At 27.1% G+C, this 27,703-nt stretch overlaps 1 protein-coding gene across 3 annotated transcripts in view; it reads left to right on the top strand.

Moving 5' to 3' along the window:
* Rgk3 (Rad, Gem/Kir family member 3) overlaps window positions 1–27,703 on the top strand; it is a 257,419-nt gene that overhangs the window by 86,538 nt on the left and 143,178 nt on the right. For all 3 annotated transcript variants that reach the window (XM_075311150.1, XM_075311149.1, XM_075311151.1), the window contains one exon: window positions 21,752–22,168. In XM_075311150.1, coding sequence (XP_075167265.1) covers window positions 21,959–22,168 — 210 coding nt within the window. In that variant the 5' untranslated portion in view covers window positions 21,752–21,958. The remainder of the gene's footprint in view (window positions 1–21,751; window positions 22,169–27,703) is intronic.

The following is a 27,703-nucleotide window of genomic DNA, read 5'->3' as shown; positions in this document are numbered from 1 at the left end:
GGCGAAAGCTATATATGGGAGCTATATCTAAATCTGAACCGATTTCAACCAAATTTGGCACGCCTAGCTACAATGCTCATTCTACTCCCTGTGCAAAATTTAAATTAAATCGGAGTAAAAGATTGGCCTCTGTGGTCATATGAGTGTAAATCGGACGAAAGCTATATATGGGAGCTATATCTAAATCTGAACCGATTTCCACCAAATTTGACACGCATAGTGCTAATTTTACTCCCTGTGCAAAATTTCAACTAAATCGGAGCAAAAAATTGGCCTCTGTGGACAAAGGAGTGTAAATCGGGCGAAAGCTATATATGGGAGCTATATCTAAATCTGAACCGATTTGGATGATATTTTGCAAGTTTTTCGAGACTCATAAAATATTGGGATGTACGGAATTTGAGGAAGATCGGTTGATATACACGCCAATTATGACCAGATCGGTGAAAAATATATATGGTAGCTATATCTAAATCTGAACCGATTTTTTCCAAAATCAATAGGGATCGTCTTTGAGCCGAAACAGGACCCCATACCAAATTTTAGGACAATCGGACTAAAACTGCGAGCTGTACTTTGCACACAAAAATACATCAACAGACAGACAGACGGACAGACAGACAGACAGACGGACATCGCTAAATCGACTCCGAATTTAATTCTAAGACGATCGGTATACTAAACGATGGGTCTCAGACTTTTCCTTCTTGGCGTTATACCCTGTACCACAGTAGTGGTGAAGGGTATAAAAATATGGGAAACATTTAAATCTGATGCAATTTGAAGGAAACTTCCCAAAAGTTTATTTATGATTTATCGCTCTATATATGTATTAGAAGTTTAGGAAAATTAGTCATTTTTAGAACTTTTCGACTAAGCAGTGGCGATTTAACAAGGAAAATGTTGGTATTTTGACCATTTTTGTCGAAATCAGAAAAACATATAAATGGGACCTATATCTAAATCTGAACCGATTTCAATCAAATTTGGCACACATGACTATATTACTAATTGTACTCCTAGTGCAAAATTTCAACCAAATTGGGCAAAAAATCTGGCTTCTGGGGCCATATAAGTCCATATCGGGCGAAAAATATATATGGAAGCTATATCTAAATCTGAACCGATTTCAATCAAATTTGGCACACATGACTATACTACCAATTGTACTCCTTGTGCAAAATTTCAAGCTAATCGGGATAAAACTCTGGCTTCTGGGTCCATATAAGTGCATATCGGGCGAAAGATATATATGGGAGCCATATCTAAATCTGAATCGATTTCAACCAAATTTGGCACGCATAGCTACAATGCTAAATCTACTCCCTGTGCAAAATTTCAACCAAATTGGGCCAAAACTCTGGCTTTTAGAACCATATTTGTCCATATCGGGCGAAAGATATGTATGGGAGCTATATCTAAATCTGAACCGATTTCAATCAAATTTTGCACACTTGACTATAATACTAATTGTACTTCTAGTGCAAAATTTCAACCAAATTCGGCCAAAAATCTGGTTTCTGGGGCCATATAAGTCCATATCGGGCGAAAGATATATATGGGAGCTATATCTAAATCTGAACCAATTTCAATCAAATTTTGCACACTTGACTATACGACTAAATGTTATGTTTGTACAAAATTTCAAGCAAATCGGTATAGAACTCTGGCTGCTGGGTCCATATTAGTCCATATCGGGCGAAAGATATATATGGGAGCTATATCTAAATCTGAACCGATTTCTTCCAAAATCAATAGGGTTCTATTCTGACCCAAATTAGGAACATGTGCCAAATTTTAAGGCGATTAGACTTAAATTGCGACCTAGACTTTGATCACAAAAATGTGTTCACAGACAGACGGACGGACGGACGGACGGACAGACGGACAGACGGACATGGTTATATCGACTTAGGGACCCACCCTGAACATTATTGCCAAAGACACCATGTGTCTATCTCGTCTCCTTCTGGGTGTTACAAACATATGCACTAACTTATAATACCCTGTTCCACAGTGTGGCGCAGGGTATAAAAATATTTACTGATGCAAAATAAACAAGTATACGGCCATAAGTTCGGCCAGGCCGAATCTTGTGTACCCTCCATCATGGATTGCGTAGAAACTTCTACTAAAGACTGTCGTCCACAATCGAATTACTTGGGTTGTGGCAATACTTGCCACACTGTCGCCCTCAACATTCACAGTGACGTTACGATTCGCATCATTTTTGAAGAAGTACGGTGCAATGAAGCCACCAGCCCATAAAAAGTACCAAACTGTGACTTTTTCTGGATGCATTGTTATCGTTGTTGCAATGTTTCTGACAGATCTTCTCTAAAGTTCAGTTTGTTTTCGTACCCCTTGGGCCAAAAATGAGCGCTGTCTATGAACACAATTTTTCTCGCGATGGACTTTCTTAACAGAGAACGCATTTTGATAACATAACTGAATAATTTTCAAGCGCTATTCGTTTGTAAGACGATTAAATTATAAACCAAACTGAAGATGTTTGACAGTGAAACACAAGACGAAATGTGCATCCAGTGTTGAAAAAAGATAACAGCTAAAAAATTACCCATTATTAAAAAAATTCCATAACGTCTCAAATCTATGGAGAAAATTAATTTCGCTCAGTTTCTTTTTTTGTTGTTGTTGTTTAACTAACTTTTAAAATTATAAGATGGTTGTTATTTCTGTAAGTCTCGTCAGCAAAAGTCTAAGAAAAAATTCACTCTTTTATCTCACATTATTTTCGCAACACTAGAAAAAGAAGTCTCCTCAACAAATCAAACAATTTGCTTAAGTGCATTTCTCTCCAACTCTCAAGAGCATTTATTTGCTGTTGTTGTAGTTTCTTGTATAGTTTTGTTCTAACTAAGAATCTCTGAGTCTTCAATTTTAGTTGAGTGTGGCAGCACTTCAAACAAACACTCTTTTGACCTCGTAAACAATGTGAAAAATATGAAGCGTGTCTTCGTAAGAAAAATGTGCATATCTACACACACGTACACATACATACGAAAAGTGATAGTCATTTGCCACACCATATAAGAATATGCAGCTCTTTTACTCTTCGCTATATGAACACACATACACTGAGAGGAGAGTTTTGTTGTCGGAGGAACGAAATTTTGGAGGAAGGAAGGACGCTTCTTTTGATACTAAAAAGTTATATTTAAAAGCAATTTAAACATTTTGTAGGCAATTAGTGCCACGTTAGTCATAAATTCGGGTTTGGGAATTAAAGAAAATAATTTATAACCAGGGAGAATTTCGGGTTGATTTACTTTTTGAAAGAAAATAATGTACATACAACAAAAGAAAGTTTCAGTTGTCTATAATTTTGCTCCCTATAAAAATATTTTTCTTTGTGTGTATTCGTTATGAATAAGAACAAAAACGAGCATGTAGTTTCATATGAACCGAGAGTAATTGTTCATATTTCCCCACTTGAAGTGTGGCCTTATCTGTGCAAGTCACCTTTAGTGAAGAATTTTTGGCTGACTAACTACTTTAGACCCATACACACACACACTCACACATCTAGATGACTTGCATTTTTCATTATTTCACAATAAAGAAGGATGAGTTTTAAAACTACAGCACTGACTTATGAAATTGTGCTAAAAGTTTAATGAACAAATTTTGAGTTTTTTTGTGGTTCTTCTTTATACCATACTAAATAGCATGACCAAAGTGACATTTGAAGTCTATAGTCATTCCTTTGAAATGAAATATCAATGAGCTCTACTAATCTCTAAAACTTTAAAAAGTGTACAAACGAAAAAATTAAATTATGTTCCATAGAATAGTAGTTATCCTCAGACATTTATCTCATACAAGAAATTCTCAAAAAAATGTAATAAAAATAAAAGTTCGAATTATTACTTCTGATATATTGAAAATGTAGATTAAAAATTTTCGGCTTCAGGTACAAAGAGAAGTGCAATTTATGGAAGAGCAAAGAGAGCACAAGGCTGGGTGTTAACCACAGTTACCGACTCTTAACGTTTTATTGGAACAAAACATAATATCAAGTCTTTACAGGTAAGAATTCTAATTCTTTCCTCCCAAACGCAATTTTAGACAAACAAATATCCCATTTGTTTTTAACTGTAAGGAAGTTTGTTTGGGTTAAAAATATATACTTTTTATGATAAACATTGATTCTTTTACAGGATATATACCCCAAAACTTTCTCACTTCCACGAGCTTTATTTAGTTCTTAGGATCTCTTTTCTGTAAAAAAAAATTGAAGAAATTATTTGATTTTATTTATTTTTAAAATTTTACCTTTTGCCTAGACAGAGAATCGAACCGCATCATACAGTTTATAAGCCCACACACTATCCTGCACACTGTTATTGTCAACAGGAAATTATCGCTATAGTCATCAACGAGTAAGTAATGCATACAGCAAAGCAGTTATATTTATAGAGCATAGTTTTGGGTGCCCACGAGCCAATGTAAAGAAAATTTATTTAACAGAAACCTATTCTTAGTTGACCACTTTCATAAAAATACAACCTTTGGAAATAGAAAAAATATATTATCCAATTTTTTTTTTTTGGAAATTTGCTGAAATTATAAATTTCACAAAATATTCGAAAAAATTCGAAAGCTATCCGTTATTACCTACTACTATATTAAATTTTTAGCATGACACTTCAAAATTATGTTCATTAAAGACTTAAAGTTAACGGTGCAAATGGACTCTGATTTTTGAATAAAACTTAATTTTTGTATTGCAAAAATAAAAAATTTTGCTTATACCAGTTTGAAATTTTCGAAAAAAAAAAATCAAATCATTGTAACAAAAGAACTACGTTTTCGATACACGTTTTGCAAACGGTGTTTTTTCTCTTTGTGTGTAGTAAATTGTACCTACTTAGGAACATTGTTATGGACAGTTGAGACCATAAATTTAGTATAAACAATTTCAATCCAAAGGTACGGTTACATTCCATTTTAGTTTTGGGAACTATATCATACCACGAACCAGTATAGACTAAATTTGGGGTAGTTCTATGATATAAAAATGTCAATATATAGGTGGCTATTTCAAAACATAACCACGGCCAAAAATAATCTACCAATATTTAGAGCAAATTTTACCAAAAATTTTATTTCGTCAAAATTTATTTCTATAATAATTTTGTCAATAATTTATTTCAATATAAATTTTAGCCACCATCTTATCTCTACAGTAAATTTTCCAAAACCTTTATTTCTATAGAAAGTTTTGTCAAAATTTTATTACTATAGAAAATTTTGCCAAATTTTTATTGTTATAAAAAATGTTGTTAGAACTTTATATTTATAGAAAATTTTTTAACATTTTATATTTATAGAAAATTTTGCCAAAATTTTATTTTTGTTGAAAATGTTGTCAAAATTTATTTTTATAGAAAATTTTGTTACAATTTTATTTCTATAGAAAATTTTGTGAATTTTTTTTTTGTAGAAAATTTTATTTTTATAGAAAATTTTATCGACATTTTATTTTTATAAAAAATTTTGTAAAAATTTTATTTTTATTAGAAAATGTTGTCAAAATTTTATTTTTATAGAAAATTTTATCAACATTTTTTTTTGTAAAAATTTTGTAAAAATGTTATTTTTATTAAGAAATGTAAAAATTTTATTTTCGTAGAAAATTTTGTGAAAATTTTATTTTTTACAAAATTTTGTAAAAATTTTATTTTTATAGACAATGTTGTCAACATTTTATTTTTGTGTAAATATATTTGAACATTTTATTTTTATAGAAAATTTGGTGAAAATTTTATTTTTATAAAAAATTTTGTGAAAATTTTATTTTTATAGAAAATTTAATCAACATTTTATTTTGGTAGAAAATTTTGTAAAAATTTTATTTTTATTAGAAAATGTTGTCAAAATTTTATTTTTATAGAAAATTTTTTGAAAATTTTGGTGGTATAGAAAGTTTTGTCAAAATTTTATTACTATAGAAAATTTTGCCAAAATTTTATTCTTAAAAATTAATCAACATTTTATTTTGGTAGAAAATTTTGTAAAAATTTTATTTTTATTAGAAAATGTTGTCAAAATTTTATTTTTATAGAAAATTTTTTGAAAATTTTGGTGGTATAGAAAGTTTTGTCAAAATTTTATTACTATAGAAAATTTTACCAAAATTTTATTCTTATAGAAAATTTTGTGAAAATTTTATTTTTATAAAAAATTTTGTGAAAATTTTATTTTTATGGAAAATTTTATAAACATTTTATTTTTGTAGAAAATTTTTTAAAAATTTTATTTTTATTAGAAAATGTTGTCAAAATTTTATTTTTATAGAAAATTTTTGGAAAATTTTGGTGGTATAGAAAATTTTGTCAAAATTTTAATTCTATACAAGATTTTGGCAAAATTTTATTCTTATATAAATTTTGTCAAAATTTTATTTCTATAGAAAATGTTGTCAAAATTTTATTTCTATAGAAAATTTTGTCAAAATGTTGTCAACATTTTATTTTTGTGTAAATATATTTGAACATTTTATTTTTATAGAAAATTTGGTGAAAATTTTATTTTTATAAAAAATTTTGTGAAAATTTTATTTTTATAGAAAATTTAATCAACATTTTATTTTGGTAGAAAATTTTGTAAAAATTTTATTTTTATTAGAAAATGTTGTCAAAATTTTATTTTTATAGAAAATTTTTTGAAAATTTTGGTGGTATAGAAAGTTTTGTCAAAATTTTATTACTATAGAAAATTTTGCCAAAATTTTATTCTTATAGAAAATTTTGTGAAAATTTTATTTTTATAAAAAATTTTGTGAAAATTTTATTTTTATGGAAAATTTTATAAACATTTTATTTTTGTAGAAAATTTTGTAAAAATTTTATTTTTATTAGAAAATGTTGTTAAAATTTTATTTTTATAGAAAATTTTATCAACATTTTTTTTTGTAAAAATTTTGCAAAAATGTTATTTTTATTAAGAAATATCAAAATTTTATTTTCGTAGAAAATTTTGTGAAAATTTTATTTTTTTACAAAATTTTGTAAAAATTTTATTTTTATAGACAATGTTGTCAACATTTTATTTTTGTGTAAATATATTTGAACATTTTATTTTTATAGAAAATTTAGTGAAAATTTTATTTTTATAAAAAATTTTGTGAAAATTTTATTTTTATAGAAAATTTAATCAACATTTTATTTTGGTAGAAAATTTTGTAAAAATTTTATTTTTATTAGAAAATGTTGCCAAATTTTATTTTTATAGAAAATTTTTTGAAAATTTTGGTGGTATAGAAAGTTTTGTCAAAATTTTATTACTATAGAAAATTTTGCCAAAATTTTATTCTTATAGAAAATTTTGTGAAAATTTTATTTTTATAAAAAATTTTGTGAAAATTTTATTTTTATGGAAAATTTTATAAACATTTTATTTTTGTAGAAAATTTTGTAAAAATTTTATTTTTATTAGAAAATGTTTTCAAAATTTTATTTTTATAGAAAATTTTTGGAAAATTTTGGTGGTATAGAAAATTTTGTCAAAATTTTAATTCTATAGAAAATTTTGGCAAAATTTTATTCTTATATAAATTTTGTCAAAATTTTATTTCTATAGAAAATGTTGTCAAAATTTTATTTCTGTAGAAAATTTTGTCAAAATTTTAATTCTATAGAAAATTTTGTCAATCTTTTATCTTTGTAGAAAATTTAGTCAAAATTTTATTTCTATAGAAAATTTTGTCAAAAATTTATTTCTATAGAAAATTTTGTCAAAATTTTATTTCTATATAAAATTTTGTCAAACTTTCGTTTTTTTTAGTAGAAAATTTTGTGAAAATTTTGTAAACATTTTATTACTATAGAAAATTTTGCCAAAATTTTATTTCTATAGAAAATTTTGTCAAAATTTTATTTCTATAGAAAATTTTGTCAAAATTTTATTCCTTTAGAAAATTTTGTCAAAATTTTATTACTATAGAAAATTTTGACAAAAATTTTATTCTTATAGAAAATTTTGTGAAAATTTTATTTCTAAAGAAAATTTTGTCAAAATTTTATTTCTATAGAAAGTTTTGTCAAAATTTTATTTCTATAGAAAATTTTGTCAAAATTTTATTCTTATAGAAAATTTTGTCAAAATTTTATTCGTACAGAAAATTTTGTCAAAATTTTATTTCTATAGAAAATTTTCTCAATATCTTATTTCTATAGAAAATTTTGTCATAATTTTATTTCTATAAAAATTTTTGTCAAAATTTTATTTCTATAGAAAAATTTGTCAAAATTTTATTTCTGTAGAAAATGTTGTCAAAATTTTATTTCTATAGAAAATTTTGTCAACATTTTATTTCTATAAAAAAATTTGTCAAAATTTTATTCTTATAGAACATTTTGTCAAAATTTTATTTCTATAGAAAATATTGTCAAAATTTTGTTTCTATAGAAAATTTAGTCAAAATTTTATTTCTATAGAAAATTTTGTCAAAATTTTATTTCTATAGAAAATTTTGTCAAAATTTTATTTCTATAGAAATTTTTGTCAAACTTTTATTTTTGTAGAAAATTTTGTCAAAATTTTATTTCTATAGAAAATTTTGTCAACATTTTATTTCTATAGAAAATTTTATTTCTATAGAAAATTTTGTCAAAATTTTATTTCTTATTGTTGTTTTTGATCTGAGCTTAAAGCCATGCATTGACTAAACTACAAGTGTAGCTTAACCAACAGAGGAAAAGTCGACATTTTAGAAAATAGAAAATTTTGTCAAAATTTTATTTCTATAGAAAATTTTGTCAAAATTTTATTACTATAGAAAATTTTGTCAAACTTTTATTTTTGTAGAAAATTTTGTGAAAACTTTATTCTTATTGAAAATTTTTGTCAAAATTTTATTTCTATAGAAAATTTTTTCAAAATTTTATTTCTATAAAAATTTTTGTCAAAATTTTATTTCTATAGAAAATTTTGTCAAAATTTTATTTCTATAGAAAATTTTGTCAAAATTTTATTCTTATAGAACATTTTGTCAAAATTTTATTTCTATAGAAAATTTTGTCAAACTTTTATTTTTGTAGAAAATGTTGTAAACATTTTATTTTTATAGAAAATTTTTTACAAAATTTTTATTTTTGAAACAACAACACAGTCCATATCAAACACTGTTCTTTTCTGACATTAGGTATTTAATAAGACATATTTTACAGTTCAAAATTTAATATAGTACAATGTAATGTTGAACATTTTTTCGGAATCTTCCGACCATATGTGGAATATATGTAAAAAAAACAAAAAAAGACTTTGGTCGAAGCAGGGATCGAACCCACGACCCTTGGCATACAAGTCGGACGTAGCAACCACTGCTCCACGGTGCCAAACTAAATGTTTGTTTCTGTTAAATAAACTTTGTTTATTCAGTTCGTGGGCGCCGCAAACTATGCTATATAAATATAACTTATATGGATAATTATCTATTGATGACCATAACAGGTACATAGCTCAGTGGTTAGTGTGTTGGCTTACAAAGTGCATGGTCCGCGGTTCGATTCTCCGTCCAGGCGAAAGGTAAAAAAAATTTTAAATTTATAAAATTGTATAATTTCTTCTACATTGTTGGTATTACAGGAAAAGGTGTTAAGAACTAAAAAACCTTGTGGATGTGAGAAAGATGTGAGGGAAAATGTAATTAGCAAGAAAACAATGTTTTTTTTTGAGTTAGTCTTTATGAAATTGTTTTTACATCCTGGAAAAGAATAAACATTTATCACAAAAAGTATATACTTTTCTTCCAAATACACTTCTTTACAGCGAAAAGCAAATGAGAAACGAACTTTGTTTGTCTAAGATTTCGTTTGGGAGGAAAGAAATATTTTATTGCGTGTAGTGTACCGATGAACTTTCTTAACAGAGCACGTAAAAAAATATTTTGCTAGCGTTGTTCATGTTTAAATTATAGACCAAATTGAAGACATTTGACAGTGAAATAAAACACGAAACGTACGTCAACTGTTTAAACCAGTGTTTCTTCCAAAAAGATAAAAGCTAAAAATATCACCCCTTCCATCAAATATTCTTACAAAAGTGTGACATCTCTTAACAAACGGTATTTAAAATTTAAATTTACCAACCAAAAATAAAACCAGTAATACATACCCTGTATATGGTATACACATACAAATATGAGGATTTTGACATAACACTCTTATATTCTCCAGTCGTTATTGTTTTTTTTTTTTTCATTTTTCTTCACCAAATTTTGCATGTAAGTATGAATATGAGTATGCATAACATCGTGACCAAGTGTCAGTTTCGGCTTAAAATTTCCTTCCTCTTCCGATGTGTGTGTGTGGGTTTTTCCGTTTCCTTCCTTTTTCTATTCTAATATGCACGAACTGGGATGTTCATAAATTATTTTCCTTACACCGATAGTGATAGTAGAGATGGCTATAAAGCTTCTGAAGACAATAGATACTGGTTTATATGTGCATATATGGTCTATGAAAGTATTTTTACTTGTGTTCTTTTTTTGCTGTAAAACTATTTATTTATGGTTAGTTTAAGTACTGTAATTCTCTGATAATAAAATTCTCTTCATATACATATATAAAGCTGGTAAATTTATTTTGCCTTTAAGGTTTAAGTTGGAGAGATTTTTTCTTCAAGAAATTGAATACAAAATTTTATTACACAATGGAAAAAGAGCTTATCTTTTGTTACTAAGACCATGTACCAAATTTTAGCCACATCGGATGAAATTTGCTTCTCTTAGAATCCCCAAGCCAAATTTTGGGGGTCCGTTTATATGGGGGCTATACGTAAAAGTGAACCGATATGGCCCATTTGCAATACCATCCGACCTACATCAATAATAACTGCTTGTGCCAAGTTTCAAGTCGATGGCTTGTGTCGTTCGGAAGTTAGCGTGATCAACAGACGGACGGACGGACATGCTCAGATTGACTCAGAATTTCACTACGACCCAGAATATATATACTTTATGGGGTCTTAGAGCAATATTTCGATGTGTTACAAATGGAATGACAAAGTTAATATATAATATAATAATAGAAATACGTCAGCTCAATGGTTAAATATGAATTTTCCAGTCCGTCCAATAAAAATATAAGTTGCAGTGACTATTAAACTAAAATGCCTTTGTACATGTCTCTAGTAAATAAACTTTGAAACCATAACTACGCCCGATATTATATATTTAATATTTACCTACTTAACACTACAAGATCCATTAAAATTATTCACACACAAATTAATATTATAATTTCTGAACTTAAAATAAATAGTTGTTAAAGAAAATTTTTAAGTGCAACAAAATTTTTGTTAATATACATCAAAATTGGTTGCTAATGTGACAAAATATTACTAAAATCGTAATTGTATTTACAAATTACGTTGTTAACTCAAATTTAAACATAATTTTAAGAAAATTCATTGATTTTTTTGTGTGCATATTTCGTTTTTTAGATAATCGTTTTAACATTGGAACGCTCTTTTTACATCCGAGGCATGCGAATAAGCTCTTAAGAGAATTGCAAAAAGAGAAATGCTCTTAGATTGTGTCACTTGAAAAAAAGGTTCATCGCCTAATGGAGAAATTCTCTTGCCCCCGATTGATGTAGAGAAGATAAGCTTCTCAAAAAAATTTCTTAGTGACTATGTAGAAATATCAGGAGTCTTTTTCAGTTCGAAGATCAAAATAATTAAAATCCCCGTTGTTGGATTTAACTTTCTTCTGTTCATAGTTCCTACATATTTATTAACTATAACAACTGCTCTCATTGTCTTTCAATAAACTGCTCTAAGAGCCTAAGTTTTAATTACAAATCAGCCTTATTCTATACCTTTCTACCGTAATTGTCTCTCATAAGTTTAATTACCTTATCTGCTTAAGGGTGAATATCATGCATAAAATATAATTTTTTTTCATTAGCAATTCCCAGGAAAATCACATTAATTACATAGAACACAAATAAGTTTTAAATTATTTTGCCACTTCAGAGGTTGTTAATAACTAAATCCATAAACCTGCACCCAAGAATTTACGCCTCCACACACACGCACACACACCACCACCGCCACAAAACCAAAATAAAAACACACATCCTTATTCAGTGTATAATATATTGCATGGCATTATGAATAGTTTGTTATAACAAAGCTTTTGTTTGTCCTTCTCATACTCTGTATCGCCCTCTCTCTCTCTCTTATTCGCTTCCTGGATTGCGGAACATAAATAATGAAAACATTGGAATTTTTCATAATTTTAAGCCAAAGTAAATGATTTAATTTTAATGGTATAATGTTCCTATTGTGGTTATGGCTATTAAACGAAATTACCAGTAATTTGTCAACAAACATAGTTCTTCTTACATTAGATGGTCTTTTTTATTTTTAAGGGTTTTTAAATCCGAGGCTTTAAGAAGACCAAATACTAAAGCAAATTTTTTTTATAGAAAAAATTGTTCACAAAAATGTAATTTCTAAAGAGAATTTGGTGAAAATTAATGGAAAATTTTATTAAAATTTAACTTCTGGAAATTTTTTTATTTCTAAAGAAAATTTCGTCAAATTTTTATTTCTAAAGGAAATTTTGACAAAAATTTTTATTTCTAAAGAAAATTTGGTTAAAATGTTATTTGTAAACAAAAATTGGTCAAAATTTTATTTCTATAGAATTTTTTTGAACCATTTCATTTTTATCAAAAATTTTGGCAAAATTTTACTTCTATAGAAATTTTTTGCAAAATTTCACTTCAATAGAAATTTTGGTCAAATTTAATTTCCATAGAAAATTTTGGCAATTTTTTTTTAATTTGGACAAAAGGTTGTCCACTGAAAATTTGGATAATATATTATTTATTTGGATAAATTTTATTTTTAGAAAACTAAATACTCAAGGAAGAGAGTTGTAAAAATTTTATTTATAGAAAAAAATTTTGCGAAAAATTTAATTTGTAGGGAAAATTTTGTGAAATTTTTATTTATAGGGAAATTTGGTTAAAATTTTATTTTTAAAGGAAATTTGGGCAAAAAAGAGAGTTGTCAAAAATTTTTTTTATAGAAAAATATGCGAAAAATGTAATTTGTAGACAAAATTTGGTGAAATCTTTATTCAAAGGGAAATTTGCTTAAAATTTTATTTTTAAAGGAAATTTGGGCAAAATTTTTTTGTCTGGAGAAAATTTGACAAAATTTTATTTCTACAGAAATTTTTGCCAAAATTTTATTTTTCTAAAATATTTTTGCAAAATTCTTTTTCTCTAGAAAATTGTATTTCTATAGAAAATTTGGGCAAACTTTCATTTCAATATAAATTTTGACAAAATTTTATTTCTACAGAAATTTTTGCCAAAATTTTATTTTTCTAAAATATTTTTGCAAAATTCTTTTTCTCTAGAAAATTGTATTTCTATAGAAAATTTGGGCAAACTTTCATTTCAATATAAATTTTGACAAAATTTTATTTCTACAGAAAATTTGGAAAAAATTTTATTTATTTGGATAACATATTATTTTTAGAAAATTAAATAATCAAGCAATAGGGTTGTCAAAATTTTTTTTAAAGAAAAAATTTACGCAAAATTTAACTTCTAGAGAAAATATGGTGAAATCGCTATTAATAGGGAAATTTGGTAAAAATGTATTTCTAAAGGAAATTTGGTCAACATTTTATTTCTAGAGAAACTTTTGCCAAAATTTAATTTCCCTAGAAAATTCTGGCAACATTTTATTTCTATAATTTTTTTTGCCAAATTAAAATTCCATGTTCACAGAATATTTTAACATTTTATTTCTTCAATTCAATTTCTGTCAAAATTTTAGTTATTGAAAAAATTTGGGCAAAATTTAATATCTAGAGAAAATTTGGTCAAATCTTTATTATTTATTTATTACAACATTTATAATCATAATAAATTATGAAATTAAATATATAAAAACAACTAGGTACTAACAACAAAGATTTTTCACCTATGAAACCTTTATTAATAGGGAAATTCGGTTAAAATTTTACTTCTAAAGGAAATTGTGAGAAAAAATTTTTTAGAGAAAATTTGACAAAAATGTATATATTTTTTGGTTGGTGGTGAAATTCTGAGACGATCTAGCTATATCCGTCCGTCCGTCCGAAATCACGCTAACTTCACAACGTAGCAAGCTATCGACTTTTTGCCATAATTTTATTTCTATACAATATTTTTGGAAAATTCTATTCCTCCAGAAAATTTTTAGAAAAATATTATTTCTATAGCAAATGTTGGCAAAATTTCATTTCAATAGAAATGTTGACAAAATTTTATTTCTACAGAAAATTTGGATAAAATTTTATTTCAATAAAAAATTTGGATAATATTAAAGCACTAGAGTTAATTTTTTTTGTTTATTTTTATTTTGCAAAATTTTATTTCAAAAGAAAACTTTGCCAAAATAGTAATTCTAGGGAAATTTGGACAAAATTTTATTTCTATAAAAAATATGGCCAAAATGTTATTTCTACCGAAAAATTTTGCAAATTGTTATTTTCATTGAAAATTTTGTCAAAATTTCATTCCTATAGAACTTTTGTGAAATTTTTATTCCTATAGAAAATATATTTCAATTTTTTTTTATACAGATTTTTTTCAAAATTTTATTTCTAGGGACAATTTGGGCAAAATCCAATTTCTAGAAGAAATGTGGGTAAAATTTTATCTCTATAGAAAATTTGGCCAATATTTTATTTCTATAAGTTAGGTTTGGTTAGGTATATTGGCAGCCAGATATTTGAGGCTAACTTAGACATTAGTCCAATTTGATACCATAGTGGTGAGACGAATTCGAACGACGTTCCATATTGCAGTAAAATCACTTAGCGAAGCGTTGAAATACTCAGAAATGTAAACATCATTGCTGAGCAAGGAAATTCCACCAATTGGTCGAAACTAGGATTAAACCCACGAAGGCTGTCTACATAATTCTTTGAAAATCTTATTTCAATAGGATTTTTTTAGTTTTACTAGAAAATGTTGTCAAAATGTAATTTCTATAGAAAATTTTGTTAAAATTTTATTTCTGCAGAAAATTTGGTTAACATTTGATTTCTAAAAAAATTTGGTCAAAATTTTATATTTACGGAAAATTTTCTCAAAATATTATTTCTGTAAAAAATTTTGTCAAAATTTTATTTTTATAAGGAATTTGGTCAATATTTTATTTGTGTAAAAAAATTGGTCCAAATTTTATTTCTATACAAAATTTGCTCAAAATTGTACTTCTTTAAAAAATTTGGTCAAAATTTTATTTCTATAGAAAATTTGGCCAATTTTTTATTTCTATAAATAATTTGGCCAATATTTTTTTCTATGAAAAATGTGGTCAGAATTTTATTTCTAAAAAAATATTTGGTTAAAATTTTATTTCCATTGCAAATTTGGTGAAAAGTCATTTATTATAGAAATTTAGATGAAACTTTAATTCTATAGATAATTTGGCCAATCTTTTATTTCTATGAAAATTTGGTCAAAATTTTTTTCAATGGAAAATGTTCTCAACATTTTGATTTATTTATTTATTACTTAATTTGTTATAATTAAAAATTATAACAAACTTACTTTTACGGGCACTGGCAACAAGAGGCTAACAAAATTTTATTTTTTTATAAACTTTGTCAAAATTTTACATCTATAAAGAATTTTCAAAAAATTTTATTTCTATAGAAAAATTTCGGAAAATTTTATTTCTATTAAAAATTTTGGGAAAATTTTATATCTATTCAAAATTTTATTTCTTTCCAAAAATTTGTCAAAATTTCATTTCTAAAGCAAATTTCTTCAAAATTGTATTCCTTTAGAATACAATTTTCGAAAATTTTTATTTCTATAGAAAAATTTCGGAAAATTTTATTTCTATTAAAAATTTTGGGAAAATTTTATTTCTTTCCAAAAATTTTTCAAAATTTCATTTCTAAAGCAAATTTCTTTAAAATTGTATTCCTTTAGAAAGTGTTAGCGCAATTTTTTTTATCATATAAAAGATGGTTGCCAAATTTTATTCTGCAAACAATTTATGCAATATTTTTCTATAAAAAGTTTTTGGTAAAATTGATTTCTACAGAAATGTTAAAAATGTTTTTTTCTATAGACGTTTTTGCAAAATTTTATTTCTATAGAACAGTTAGTCACATATTTTGTTTCCGAAAAAAATGGTTTGTTAAAATATTAATTCTATAGACAATTTTATTTCTATAAAAAATTTTTTAAAAATTTTATTTCTATAAAATACCTTGTCAAAATTTTATTTTTATTGATTAATAGCTGATCTATTGTTATTTTATTGTATATTCTGTCGTATATCCATTCATATTTGTTCTTTTATTTTTGCCATTGTGTGCGTACATGAACGACAGGTTTATAGACGCTTTTACAAACTCACATACATATATAAAAAAACATGTCCGAAAATAAATGACCCACTTTTATTTTAACAAATTTGAGATTTTCTATCTTTAACGATGCGAAGCGTCTCTCGTTGTTATTTTATTTGTTTTTTATTTTTAAATCTTGAGAAAAAAGAATACCCCTCTCACTCCTCAATGAAAAAGCTTATACACACGGTATACGAAATATGTATCACAGAATATAGAGTGATTTGTAATATGTACATAAATTATCAAATATTAATAATGGAAGGGGGACTATGATTGAGCAGAGGGTGGGGGTGCTGAAAATTCGTTGCTCATTTGTTTGTCGGTAGCTGGTGTTCCTTAAATTTTAGCTGCATATTCAAAAGACACACTTCAATCGAATTTATGAATGTTATGCAAATTATTAACAAATTAAATTTTTTATACTGAAAATTGATTTGCATAGATTCTGGTGAAATATTTTATAGCATAATTAATTTGGTCGCTTTTTTGTAACACAAATTAGATTATAGGCTTTATGGCTGTGTGACTCTTACAGAGTGAAAAGAAATTTCTACACTGATTTTATGGAATATAAGAGCGTATCGGAAATGGGATTGCCAAATATAAGATGGATATATCGATGCTTCACAAATGCAATGGTAAATTTATTATACCCCCATCCTATGTTGATGGCTATAACAAAAACTTTATTTCTAGAGAAAATTTTGTCAAAACTTTATTTCTATGGAAAATGTTGTCCAAATTTTATTTTCATAGAAAATTTTGTCAAAATTTTATTTTATTCCTGTAGAAAATTTTGTCAAAATTTTATTTCTTTAAAAAAGTTTGCCAACATTTTATTTTTATAGATAATTTGACCAAAATTTTATTTCCATTGAAGATTTGGTCAAACTTCTCTAAAGAGAATTTTGCAAAAATTTTATTTCAATAGAAAATGTTGTCAAAATTTTATTTCTATAGAAAATTTGATCGAAATTTTATTTCTATAGAAAATTTAGTAAACATTTTATTCCTATAGATAATATTTTCAAATGTTTTTTCTATAGAAAATTTTGTCATAATTTTATTTCAATGGAAAATTTTGTTTAAATTTTATTTCAATGGAAAATTTTGTTGAAATTTTATTTCTATAGAAAATTTTGTTAAAATTTTATTTCTATAGAAAATTTTGTCAAAATTTTACTTATATAGAACATTTTCTCAAAATTTAATTTTTATAGAAAATTTTGTCAAACTTGTATTTTTATAGAAAATTTTGTCAAACTTGTATTTCTATAGAAATTTTTGTCTATTTTTTTTTCTATAGAAAATGTTGTCAAAACTTTTTCTGTATAGGAATTTTTGTCAAGATTTTTTTTCTCTAAGAAAATTTTGTTAAAATTTTATTTCTAAAGAAAATGTCGCCAACATTTTATTTCTATAGAAAATTTTGTCAAAATTTTGTTAAAATTTTTTCTTTATAGAATATTTTGTAAAAATTTTTTCTCTATAGAAAATCTTGCTAAATTTTATGTCTAAAGAAAATTTTACTAAAATTTTATTTCTATAGAATTTTTTATCAAAATTTTTTTTTCTATAGAAAATATTGTCAAATTTTATTTCTATGGAAAATTTTGTCAAAATTTTATTTCTATAGAAAAATTTGTCAAAATTTTAATTCTATAGAAAATTTTGTCAAAATTTTACTTCTATAGAAAATTTTCTCTAAATTTTATTTTTATAGATAATTTGACCGAAATTTTCTTTCCATTGAAAATTTGGTCAAACTTCTCTATAGAGAATTTTGTAAATTTTGTAAAAATTTCGTTCTATCAAAAAGTTTGTCCAAATTTTATTCCTGTAGAAAATTTTGTCAAACTTTTTATACCCTGCGCCACACTGTGGAACAGGGTATTATAAGTTAGTGCATATGTTTGTAACACCCAGAAGGAGACGAGATAGACACATGGTGTCTTTGGCAATAATGCTCAGGGTGGGTCCCTGAGTCGATATAACCATGTCCGACTGTCCTTCCGTCCGTCCGTCCGTCTGTCTGTGAACACATTTTTGTGATCAAAGTCTAGGTCGCAATTTAAGTCCAATCGCCTTCAAATTTGGCACATGTTCCTAATTTGGGTCAGAGTAGAACCCTATTGATTTTGGAAGAAATCGGTTCAGATTTAGATATAGCTTCCATATATATCTTTCGCCCTATATGCCCTAATATAGACCCAGCAGCCAGTGTTTTATACCGATTTGCTTGAAATTTTGTACAGATATAACACCTAGTCGTATAGTCAAGTGTGCAAAATTTGATAGAAATCGGTTCAGATTTAGATATAGCTCCCATATATATCTTTCGCCCGATATGGACTTATATGGACCCAGAACCCAGATTCTTGGCCGAGTTTGGTTGAATTTTTGCACTAGGAGTACAATTAGTAGTATAGCCAAGTGTGCAAAATTTGATTGAAATCGGTTCAGATTTAGATATAGCTCCCATATATATCTTTCGCCCGATATGGACTAATATGGTCCTAAAAGCCAGATTTTTGGCCCAATTTGGTTGAAATTTTGCACAGAGAGTAGATTTAGCATTGTAGCTATGCGTGCCAAATTTGGTTGAAATCGATTTAGATTTAGATATAGCTCCCATATATATCTTTCGCCCGATATGCACTTATATGGACCCAGACGCCAGAGTTTCATCCCGATTAACTTGAAATTTTGCACAAGAAGTACAATTGGTAGTATAGTCATGTGTGCCAAATTTGATTGAAATCGGTTCAGATTTAGATATAGCTTCCATATATATCTTCGCCCGATATGCCCTAATATGGACCAAGCAGCCAGTGTTTTATACTGATTTGCTTGAAATTTTGCACTAGGAGTACAATTAGTAATATAGTCATGTGTGCCAAATTTGATTGAAATCGGTTCAGATTTAGATATAGCTCCCATATATATGTTTTTCTGATTTCGACAAAAATGGTCAAAATACCAACATTTTCCTTGTTAAATCGCCACTGCTTAGCCGAAAAGTTGTAAAAATGACTCTAATTTTCCTAAACTTCCTATACACATATATCGAGCGATAAATCAGAAATAAACTTTTGCGAAGTTTCCTTAAAATTGCTTCAGATTTAAATGTTTCCCATATTTTTTACTAACATTGTGTTCCACCCTAGTGCATTAGCCAACTTAAATTTTGAGTCTATAGATTTTGTAAAAGTCTATCAAATTCTATCCAAATCGAGTGATATTTAAATGTTTGTATTTGGGACAAACCTTTATATATAGCACCCAACACATTTGACGGATGTGATATGGTATCGAAAATTTAGATCTACAAAGTGGTGCAGGGTATAATATAGTCGGCCCCGCCCGACTTTAGACTTTCCTTACTTGTTTTTCTATAGAAAATTTTGACAAAATTTTATTTCAATAGAAAATTTTGTCAAAATTTTATTTTTGTAGAAAATTTAGTAAACATTTAATTTTTATAGATAATCTTGTTAAATGTGTTTTTCTATAGGAAATTTTGTTAACATTTTATTTCTATAGCAAATTTTGTCATAATTTTATTTCTGTAGAAAATTTTGTCAAAATTTTAATTCTATAGAAAATTTTGTTAACATTTTATTTCTATAAAAAGATTGAAATTTTATTTCCAAAGAATTTTTTTTTCAAAATTTTGTTTGAATAGAAAATTTTGTCAAAATTTTATTTCTATAGAAAATTCTGTCAAAATTTCATTTCTGTAGAAAATATTGCCAAAAATTTATTTCTATGGAAAATTTTGTCAAAATTTTATTTCTGAGAATTTAGTAAACATGTTATATTTTATTTCAAAAGAAAATTTAGTAAACATTTTATTTCTATAGAAAATTTTGTCAAATGTTTTTTTCTATAGGAAATTTTGTCAAAATTTTATTTCTATACCAAATTTTGTCATAATTTATTTCAATGGAAAATTTTGTTGAAAATTTATTTCTATAGAAAATTTTATCCAAATTTTAGTTCTATAGAAAATTTTGTTCACATTTTATTTCTATAAAAAGATTGAAATTTTATTTCCATAGATTTTTTTTCAAAATTTTGTTTGAATAGAAAATTTTGTCAAAATTTCATTTCAATAGAAAATTTTGTCAAAATTTTACTTCTATAGAAAATTTTCTCAAAATTTTATTTTTATAGAAAATTTTGTCAAACTTGTATTTCTATAGAAATTTTTGTCAAAATTTCATTTCAATAGAAAATTTTGTCAAAATTTTTACTTCTATAGAAAATTTTCTCAAAATTTTATTTTTATAGAAAATTTTGTCAAACTTGTATTTCTATAGAAATTTTTGTCAAAATTTTTTTCCATAGCAAATGTTGTCAAAACATATTCTCTATAGGAATTTTTGTCAAGATTTTTTCTCTACGAAAATGTTGTTAAAATTTTATTTCTAAAGAAAATTTCGCCAAAATTTTATTTCTATAAAAAATTTTGTTAAAATTTTTTCTCTATATAAAATTTTATTAAATTTTTTTCTCTATAGAAAATTTTATTTTTAAAGAAAATTTTGCTAAAATTTTATTTCTATAGAAAATTTTGTCAAAATTTTGTTTTATAGAAAATTTTTTATACATTTTATTTCTACGTAAAATTTTGTTAAAATTTTATTAAAATTTTTTCTCTATTTTATTAAATTTTATTTCTAAAAGAAATTTTGCCAAAATTTTATTTCTATAGAATATTTTGACAAAATTTTTTCTCTATAGAATATTTGGTCAAAATTTTATTTCTATAGGAAATTTTGTCAACATTATTTCTCTATAGAAAATTTTGTAAACATTTTTTCTCTATAGAAAATTTTGTTAAAATTTTATGTCTAAAGAAAATTTTGCTAAAAATTTATTTCTATAGAATATTTTGTCAAAATTTTATTTCTATAGAAAATTATGTCAAAATTTTATTTCTATAGAAAAATGGCTGGGTTTATTTTGAGCGTGCTTACTCTTTTTTTTCCTTTTTTTATTTTTATTCCTTAAAAAAAAAATATTTCTACACAAAATGTTATTACTATATTTGGTCCAAATTTTTTTTCTGTTTAAAATTTGGCTGTGTGCCTCTCACAGAGTGAAAATAATTTTTTTCTATGATGGTGCTTATAACAAAATTCAAAATTGGTTTATAGGTCACTTGCAGTCAGTGGATAACACCTCTCCCATTGTGACTTATTTTCAATTAATATTCCAACGTTCTTTCCAAATCCCTTTCTTATATGAACAAGGACAACATGTTCACTAATATCCTTTTAATATTTACTTCAAAACAAAAAAACAAAAAAATATAATTTATTTTTTGTTTCTTTTCAGAATTCCGAGACGTGAAAGTTTTCTAAAGCATAGCACAACTGTTCTAAATGCTCCAAGTAAAGTTTGCACAAAGTTAACATTTCCCCTCTAAAAATCCAAGAAACTTTAACGAGCATTTCCTCAACCTTGTGAGAAACAAACGGTGAAACATCTTAATCGAATATCCTTTGCCAAAGCAACAAAGACGCCCCAAAAAACATAGACAATATGGCCGATGATATTTCGTCGATGCGCATGATGCAGAAGAAGACACGCAGTGCTTCCATATGTGCCACCGGTGGCAGTATAGAGACCGTGATATACAATATGCCCTCGGGTAATAATACCCCAGATAATTCGGGTACACCCAATTATAGGAGACGAAGACCTGCCACCAGATCACAAAGTGCACGTATAACAGCGACTGCTGGTAGATCGGTAAGTATCTCGAAGGGAGACCCATCCTCCTTCCATCACATGAAGGGACATTCTTTTCTCTCCTTCACCATAGTTGTAGTATATAGTTAGAGATACTTTCTGTAAAGAAATTTAATTTACCTAATTAAATTGAATTTCCTTTGTGACCCTGTGTAACATTCTGAGGGCACGTATCGCCATAGTAAATTTGCTTGCAGTCATGTGTGCCATCATATGATGGAGGAAAACAACCTAGAAGGAATGTGCACATAGCGCACATATGTCTTTATAATTTCTTCCATCGTAATAAATGTATGGGCATGTGGATGGTGTATTTGCTATTTATTTAACTTTATTAGATTAGAAACAGTGGAAATAGGCCACTTTGATGATATGATACCACAATTGCTATGTTAAATGTAAGATATTCTATATTAGAATTTTTTGATTTCAAATAGAATTCACTTCTAGGAAATTAAGTGAAAACTTCATTTTGAATTACATTTAAATCTCCCGTAATTAAAAAAGCTGTGCTAAAGAATTTCCGCACAATTTTATTTTAGTAGAAATTTTGTCAACATTTTATTTCTATAGAATATTTTATTTCATTTTCATATCATTATTATTGTTTTAAAAAATTGTTTTTAAAAAATTTTATTTCTATAGAAAATTTTGGCATAATTTTATTTCAATAGAAAGTTTTAATTTTTTTTTTAATATTTGCAATATATTATTTTTATAGAGAATTTTTTCAAAATTTAATTTTTATTGTTACAAAATTTTATTTCTATAGAAAGGTTTTGCAACATTTTGTACATTTGCCAAATCTTGTTTTTTTAGAATTTTTTTTTGCAAAATTTTAGTTTTTAGAAAATAAAAAAAAAAACAAGTATATACGGCCGTAAGTTCGGCCAGGCCGAATCTTATGTACCCTCCACCATGGATTGCGTAGAAACTTCCACGAAAGACTGTCATCTACAAATTTCAACTCATTCGGATGAAATTTGCTCCTCCAAGAGGCTCCAAAACCAAATATCGGGATCGGTTTATATGGGGGCTACAAATGATTATGGACTGATATGGACCACTTTTGGCATGGTTGTCATATACTACCACCACGTACCAAATTTAAATCAGATCGGATGAATTTTGCTTCTCCAAAGGGCACCGGAGGTCAAATCTGGCGATCGGTTTATATGGGAGCTATATATAATTATGGACTGATAGGAACCAGTTCCTGCATGGTTGTTGGATACTACTAACATCACGTACCAAATTTCAACCGAATGGGATGAATTTTGCTTCTCCAAAAGGCACCTGAGGTCAAATCTGGCGATCGGTTTATATGGGGCCTATATATAATTATGGACCGATATCGACCAATTTTTGCATGGGTGTTTGGGCCATATATTAACATCACGTACCAAATTTCAACTGAATCAGATGAATTTTGGTCTTCCAAGAGGCTCCGGAGGTCAAATCTGGTGATCAGTTTATATGGGGGCTACATATAATTATAGACCGATGTACACCAATTTTTGCATGGTTATTAGAGACCATATACTAACACTATGTACCAAATTTCAGCCGGATCGGATGAAATTTGCTTCTCTTAGAGGCCTCGCAAGCCAAATTTGGGGGTCCGTTTATATGGGGGTTATACGTAAAAGTGGACCGATATGACCCATTTGCAATACCATCCGACCTACATCAATAACAACTACTTGTGCCAAGTTTCAAGTCGATAGCTTATTTCGTTCGGAAGTTAGCGTGATTTCGACTCAGAATTTCACCACGACCCAGAATATATATACTTTATGGGGTCTTAGATCAATATTTCGATGTGTTACAAACGGAATGACAAAGTTAATATACCCCCCATCCTATGGTGGAGGGTATAAAAATATAAAATGTTATCATAATTTTATTTATATACAAAATCTTTACAAAATTTTATTTTTATTGAAATTTTTTGCCAAATTTGATTTCTTAAAACATTTCGTAGAAAATTTAATTTCTATAGAAAAGTTTTGCAAAATTTTGTGTTAGCAAATCTTTATTTATATACAACATTTTTGCAAAATATGATTTTTATGGAAATTTTTTTTGCCAAATTTTACATCTAAAGAAAATTTTTGCAAAATTTGATTTCTACAGAAAATTTTTGTAAAATTTTATTTCTGTAAAAAATTTTATAAAATTTTAGTTTTTTTTTTTTTTTTTTTTTTTTGACAACATTTTATTTACAAAATTTTATTTTGTGTTTAGAAAATTTGTTAAATATTTTGTTTCTTTAAAAATTTAGGAAACATTTTTTCTATTTTTTTCTAATAAAAATTTCGTCAATAATCCTTTATACGAAAAGAATTCGTGACAATCACTTATCCACTGTGACTTCTAACCTAACACAATAAATGTATACCCGTCGAACAACAGTTGTTTGAATCAGTTTCTTTTTATGGCATTTTTTTTCTTTGTTTCATGTCTCTGTGGATGCTCACGTATCCTTGAGTTTGAGTTTTTGTTTATTTTTCATAGTTCAGATTTTCATTGTACACAAATGAGTTTCTTGTCTTTGGAAACACACATGCATCTCATACTTTGACGTTACCGTACATCTTCATAAATGTATGCCAGAACATTTTTATTTGCAAACCCTATTTTTTGGGAAAGACGAGCAGACAGAAATTGATACATCATACACAATTCATTTTTCTAATGTGATTGAATAACAGCAACAAAAAGTCAGGAAGGGCTTAACTGAACGGGCGTAGACGAATGTAACAAACCCTATACCTTCCGTAATGATTTTTGGTATCCGTAATAGTAGATTACATTTTAAGCCATAAATCTATTTATTATCGGGGCAATAGGCCTATACATACATTTAAAAAGCAGATTTAGTGTCACAGTTTTTTTTATAAAGAAAATATACGAAAATTATTTCTTTTTTAATTTTCTTTTTTTGAAATTATGAAGTTGCTTACTTTCAAATTAGATCTAAAAGAAATTCAACAATAAATGTATGTCAACTTCATGGAAACCAATCCTTGCAATTAACATTTCCAGCGAGGATGCGGCTTATCTACTACAAAAAAATTTCGTTGCATACTTTTAGGCGTTACAATTAATACCACTATGATTTGAGATGGAAAAAGTACACAATCTTCTTTGTTCGATTTTATGCTAGAAAAATTATTGAATGCTTAGAAAAGTGGCAAAGTTGCCGCTAAAGTGGCACAATGGTAACAAGGTCCCTGAAGACTTTTTGAATTTTCAAATTCAAATTACACCTTGATGGTCGAAGGGAAGTATACCGACCTCCATATATATTCCAAAAAAATTTGTCTAGAATCGTTAAAATATTTTTTTCATGAAAACGCTCAAAAAGCTGTTTCCAACACAGCCACCACAATACGACTGCATTTGCAATTCTTCTTTAAGCATTACCTTAAACATTCCCTGGGTATACATACGTCACATTGCAAACGATTGACTTCTCTTGATGGTGATTTGATTGCAAAACAAACAACAAAAAATTGACAACGAACTCGTTGACATTCCTTTCATCGCTCAGACATAAACCAATGATGATTGTGATGATGGTGGTGATAAGTGTTGACAAGCGAATTATCCGCATTTATGCATTACCCACAAATGAAAGAGGAAATAAAGGAAAAAATACAAAATGTCATTGAAATGAGCTTAAGATCGTTTTTTTTTTAAGTACCAAGGGAATAGCCGACACAAATGAACGATTGGAAAAGTCTCTTTTTGAATATTGCATTAATTGTTCTATTAAATATTTATTCCTTAAAAAGATGGTACATCGATTAAATTTAAACTTAGTTTTTTAAATATATAAATTAAAACTTTCAAATTTTATTTAAAAATTCAAATGTAAATGACAATCTCTTCATATATATACTAAAAATAAATCATATAAACCATAAATTTTCTATAGAAATGAACCATGACGACGATTTAAACTGCTAATATTTTCACCTTGGTTTTGCCCTAACATAGATCATAGCCATTAAAGACCATGTATAATAATCATTTGACCCTGCATAACCTCCTGTGATTTATGATTTATGAATCGCTTTGGTCTTTCAGGTCATAACTAAAAAGTGCTTTCCACGTGCGATAGTAAATGAAAGAATATAGCAGAATAATTCAAATTAATTACACATAAATATAAGTTGGGCTACAGTGTTCTCTATATATAGAAAATATTTCTTAAATATAAACAAAAATAATAATTAAACAAGTAAGGAAAGTCTAAAGTCGGGCGGGGCCGACTATATTATACCCTGCACCACATTGTAGATCTAAATTTTCGATACCATATCACATCCTTTAAATGTGTTGGGGGATATATATAAAGGTTTGTCCCAAGTACATACATTTAAATATCACTCGACCTGGACAGAATTTTATAGACTTATACAAAATCTTTAGACTCAAAATTTAAGTCGGCTAATGTTAGTAAAAAATATGGGAAACATTTAAATCTGAAGCAATTTTAAGGAAACTTCGCAAAAGTTTATTTATGATTTATCGCTCGATATATATGTATTAAAAGTTTAGGAAAATTAGAGTCATTTTTACAACTTTTCGACTAAGCAGTGGCAATTTTACAAGGAAAATGTTGGTATTTTGACCAGTTTTGTCGAAATCAGAAAAACATATATATGGGAGCTATATCTAAATATGAACCGATTTCAACCAAATTTGGCACGCATAGCAACAATGCTAATTCTAATCGGAGTTAAAAATTTGCCTCTGTGGTCATATGAGTGTAAATCAGGCGAAAGCTATATATGGGAGATATATCTAAATCTGAACCGATTTCAACCAAATTTGGCACGCATAGCTACAATGCTAATTCTACTCCTTGTGCAAAATTTCAACTAAATCGGAGTTAAAAATTGGCCTCTGTGGCCATATGAGTGTAAATCGGGCGAAAGCTATATATGGGAGCTATATATAAATCTGAACCGATTTCAACCAAATTTGGCACGCATAGCTACAATGCTAATTCAACTCCTTGTGCAAAATTTCAATTAAATCGGAGTAAACGATTGGCCACTGTGGTCATATGAGTGTAAATCGGTCGAACGATATATATGGGAGCTATATCTAAATCTTAACCGATTTCAATAAAACTTGGCACACTTGACTATAGTATTAATTGCTCTTCTTGTGCAAAATTTTAAGCAAATTAGGGTAAAACTCTGGCTTCTGGGGCTATATAAGTCCATATCGGGCGAAATATATATATATGGGAGCTATATCTAAATCTGAACCGATTTCTTCCAAAATCAATAGGGATCTATTCTGAGCCAAAACACATACTTGTGCCAAATTTGCAGTCTATTGGACTAAAACTGCGACCCAGACTTTGATTACAAAAATGTGTTCACGGACAGACGGACATCGCTATATCGACTCAAGAGCACACCCTGAGCATTATTGCCAAAGACACCATGTGTCTATCTCGTCTCCTTCTGGGTGTTGTAAACATATGCACTAACTTATAATACCCTGTTCCAC

This window comes from Haematobia irritans, chromosome 5 (assembly GCF_050003625.1).
Source record: "Haematobia irritans isolate KBUSLIRL chromosome 5, ASM5000362v1, whole genome shotgun sequence".
Taxonomy (NCBI): Eukaryota; Metazoa; Arthropoda; class Insecta; order Diptera; family Muscidae; genus Haematobia; species Haematobia irritans.
The sequence above is the reverse complement of the archived record's forward strand: the minus strand, read 5'-3'. Positions and strand labels throughout refer to the sequence as shown.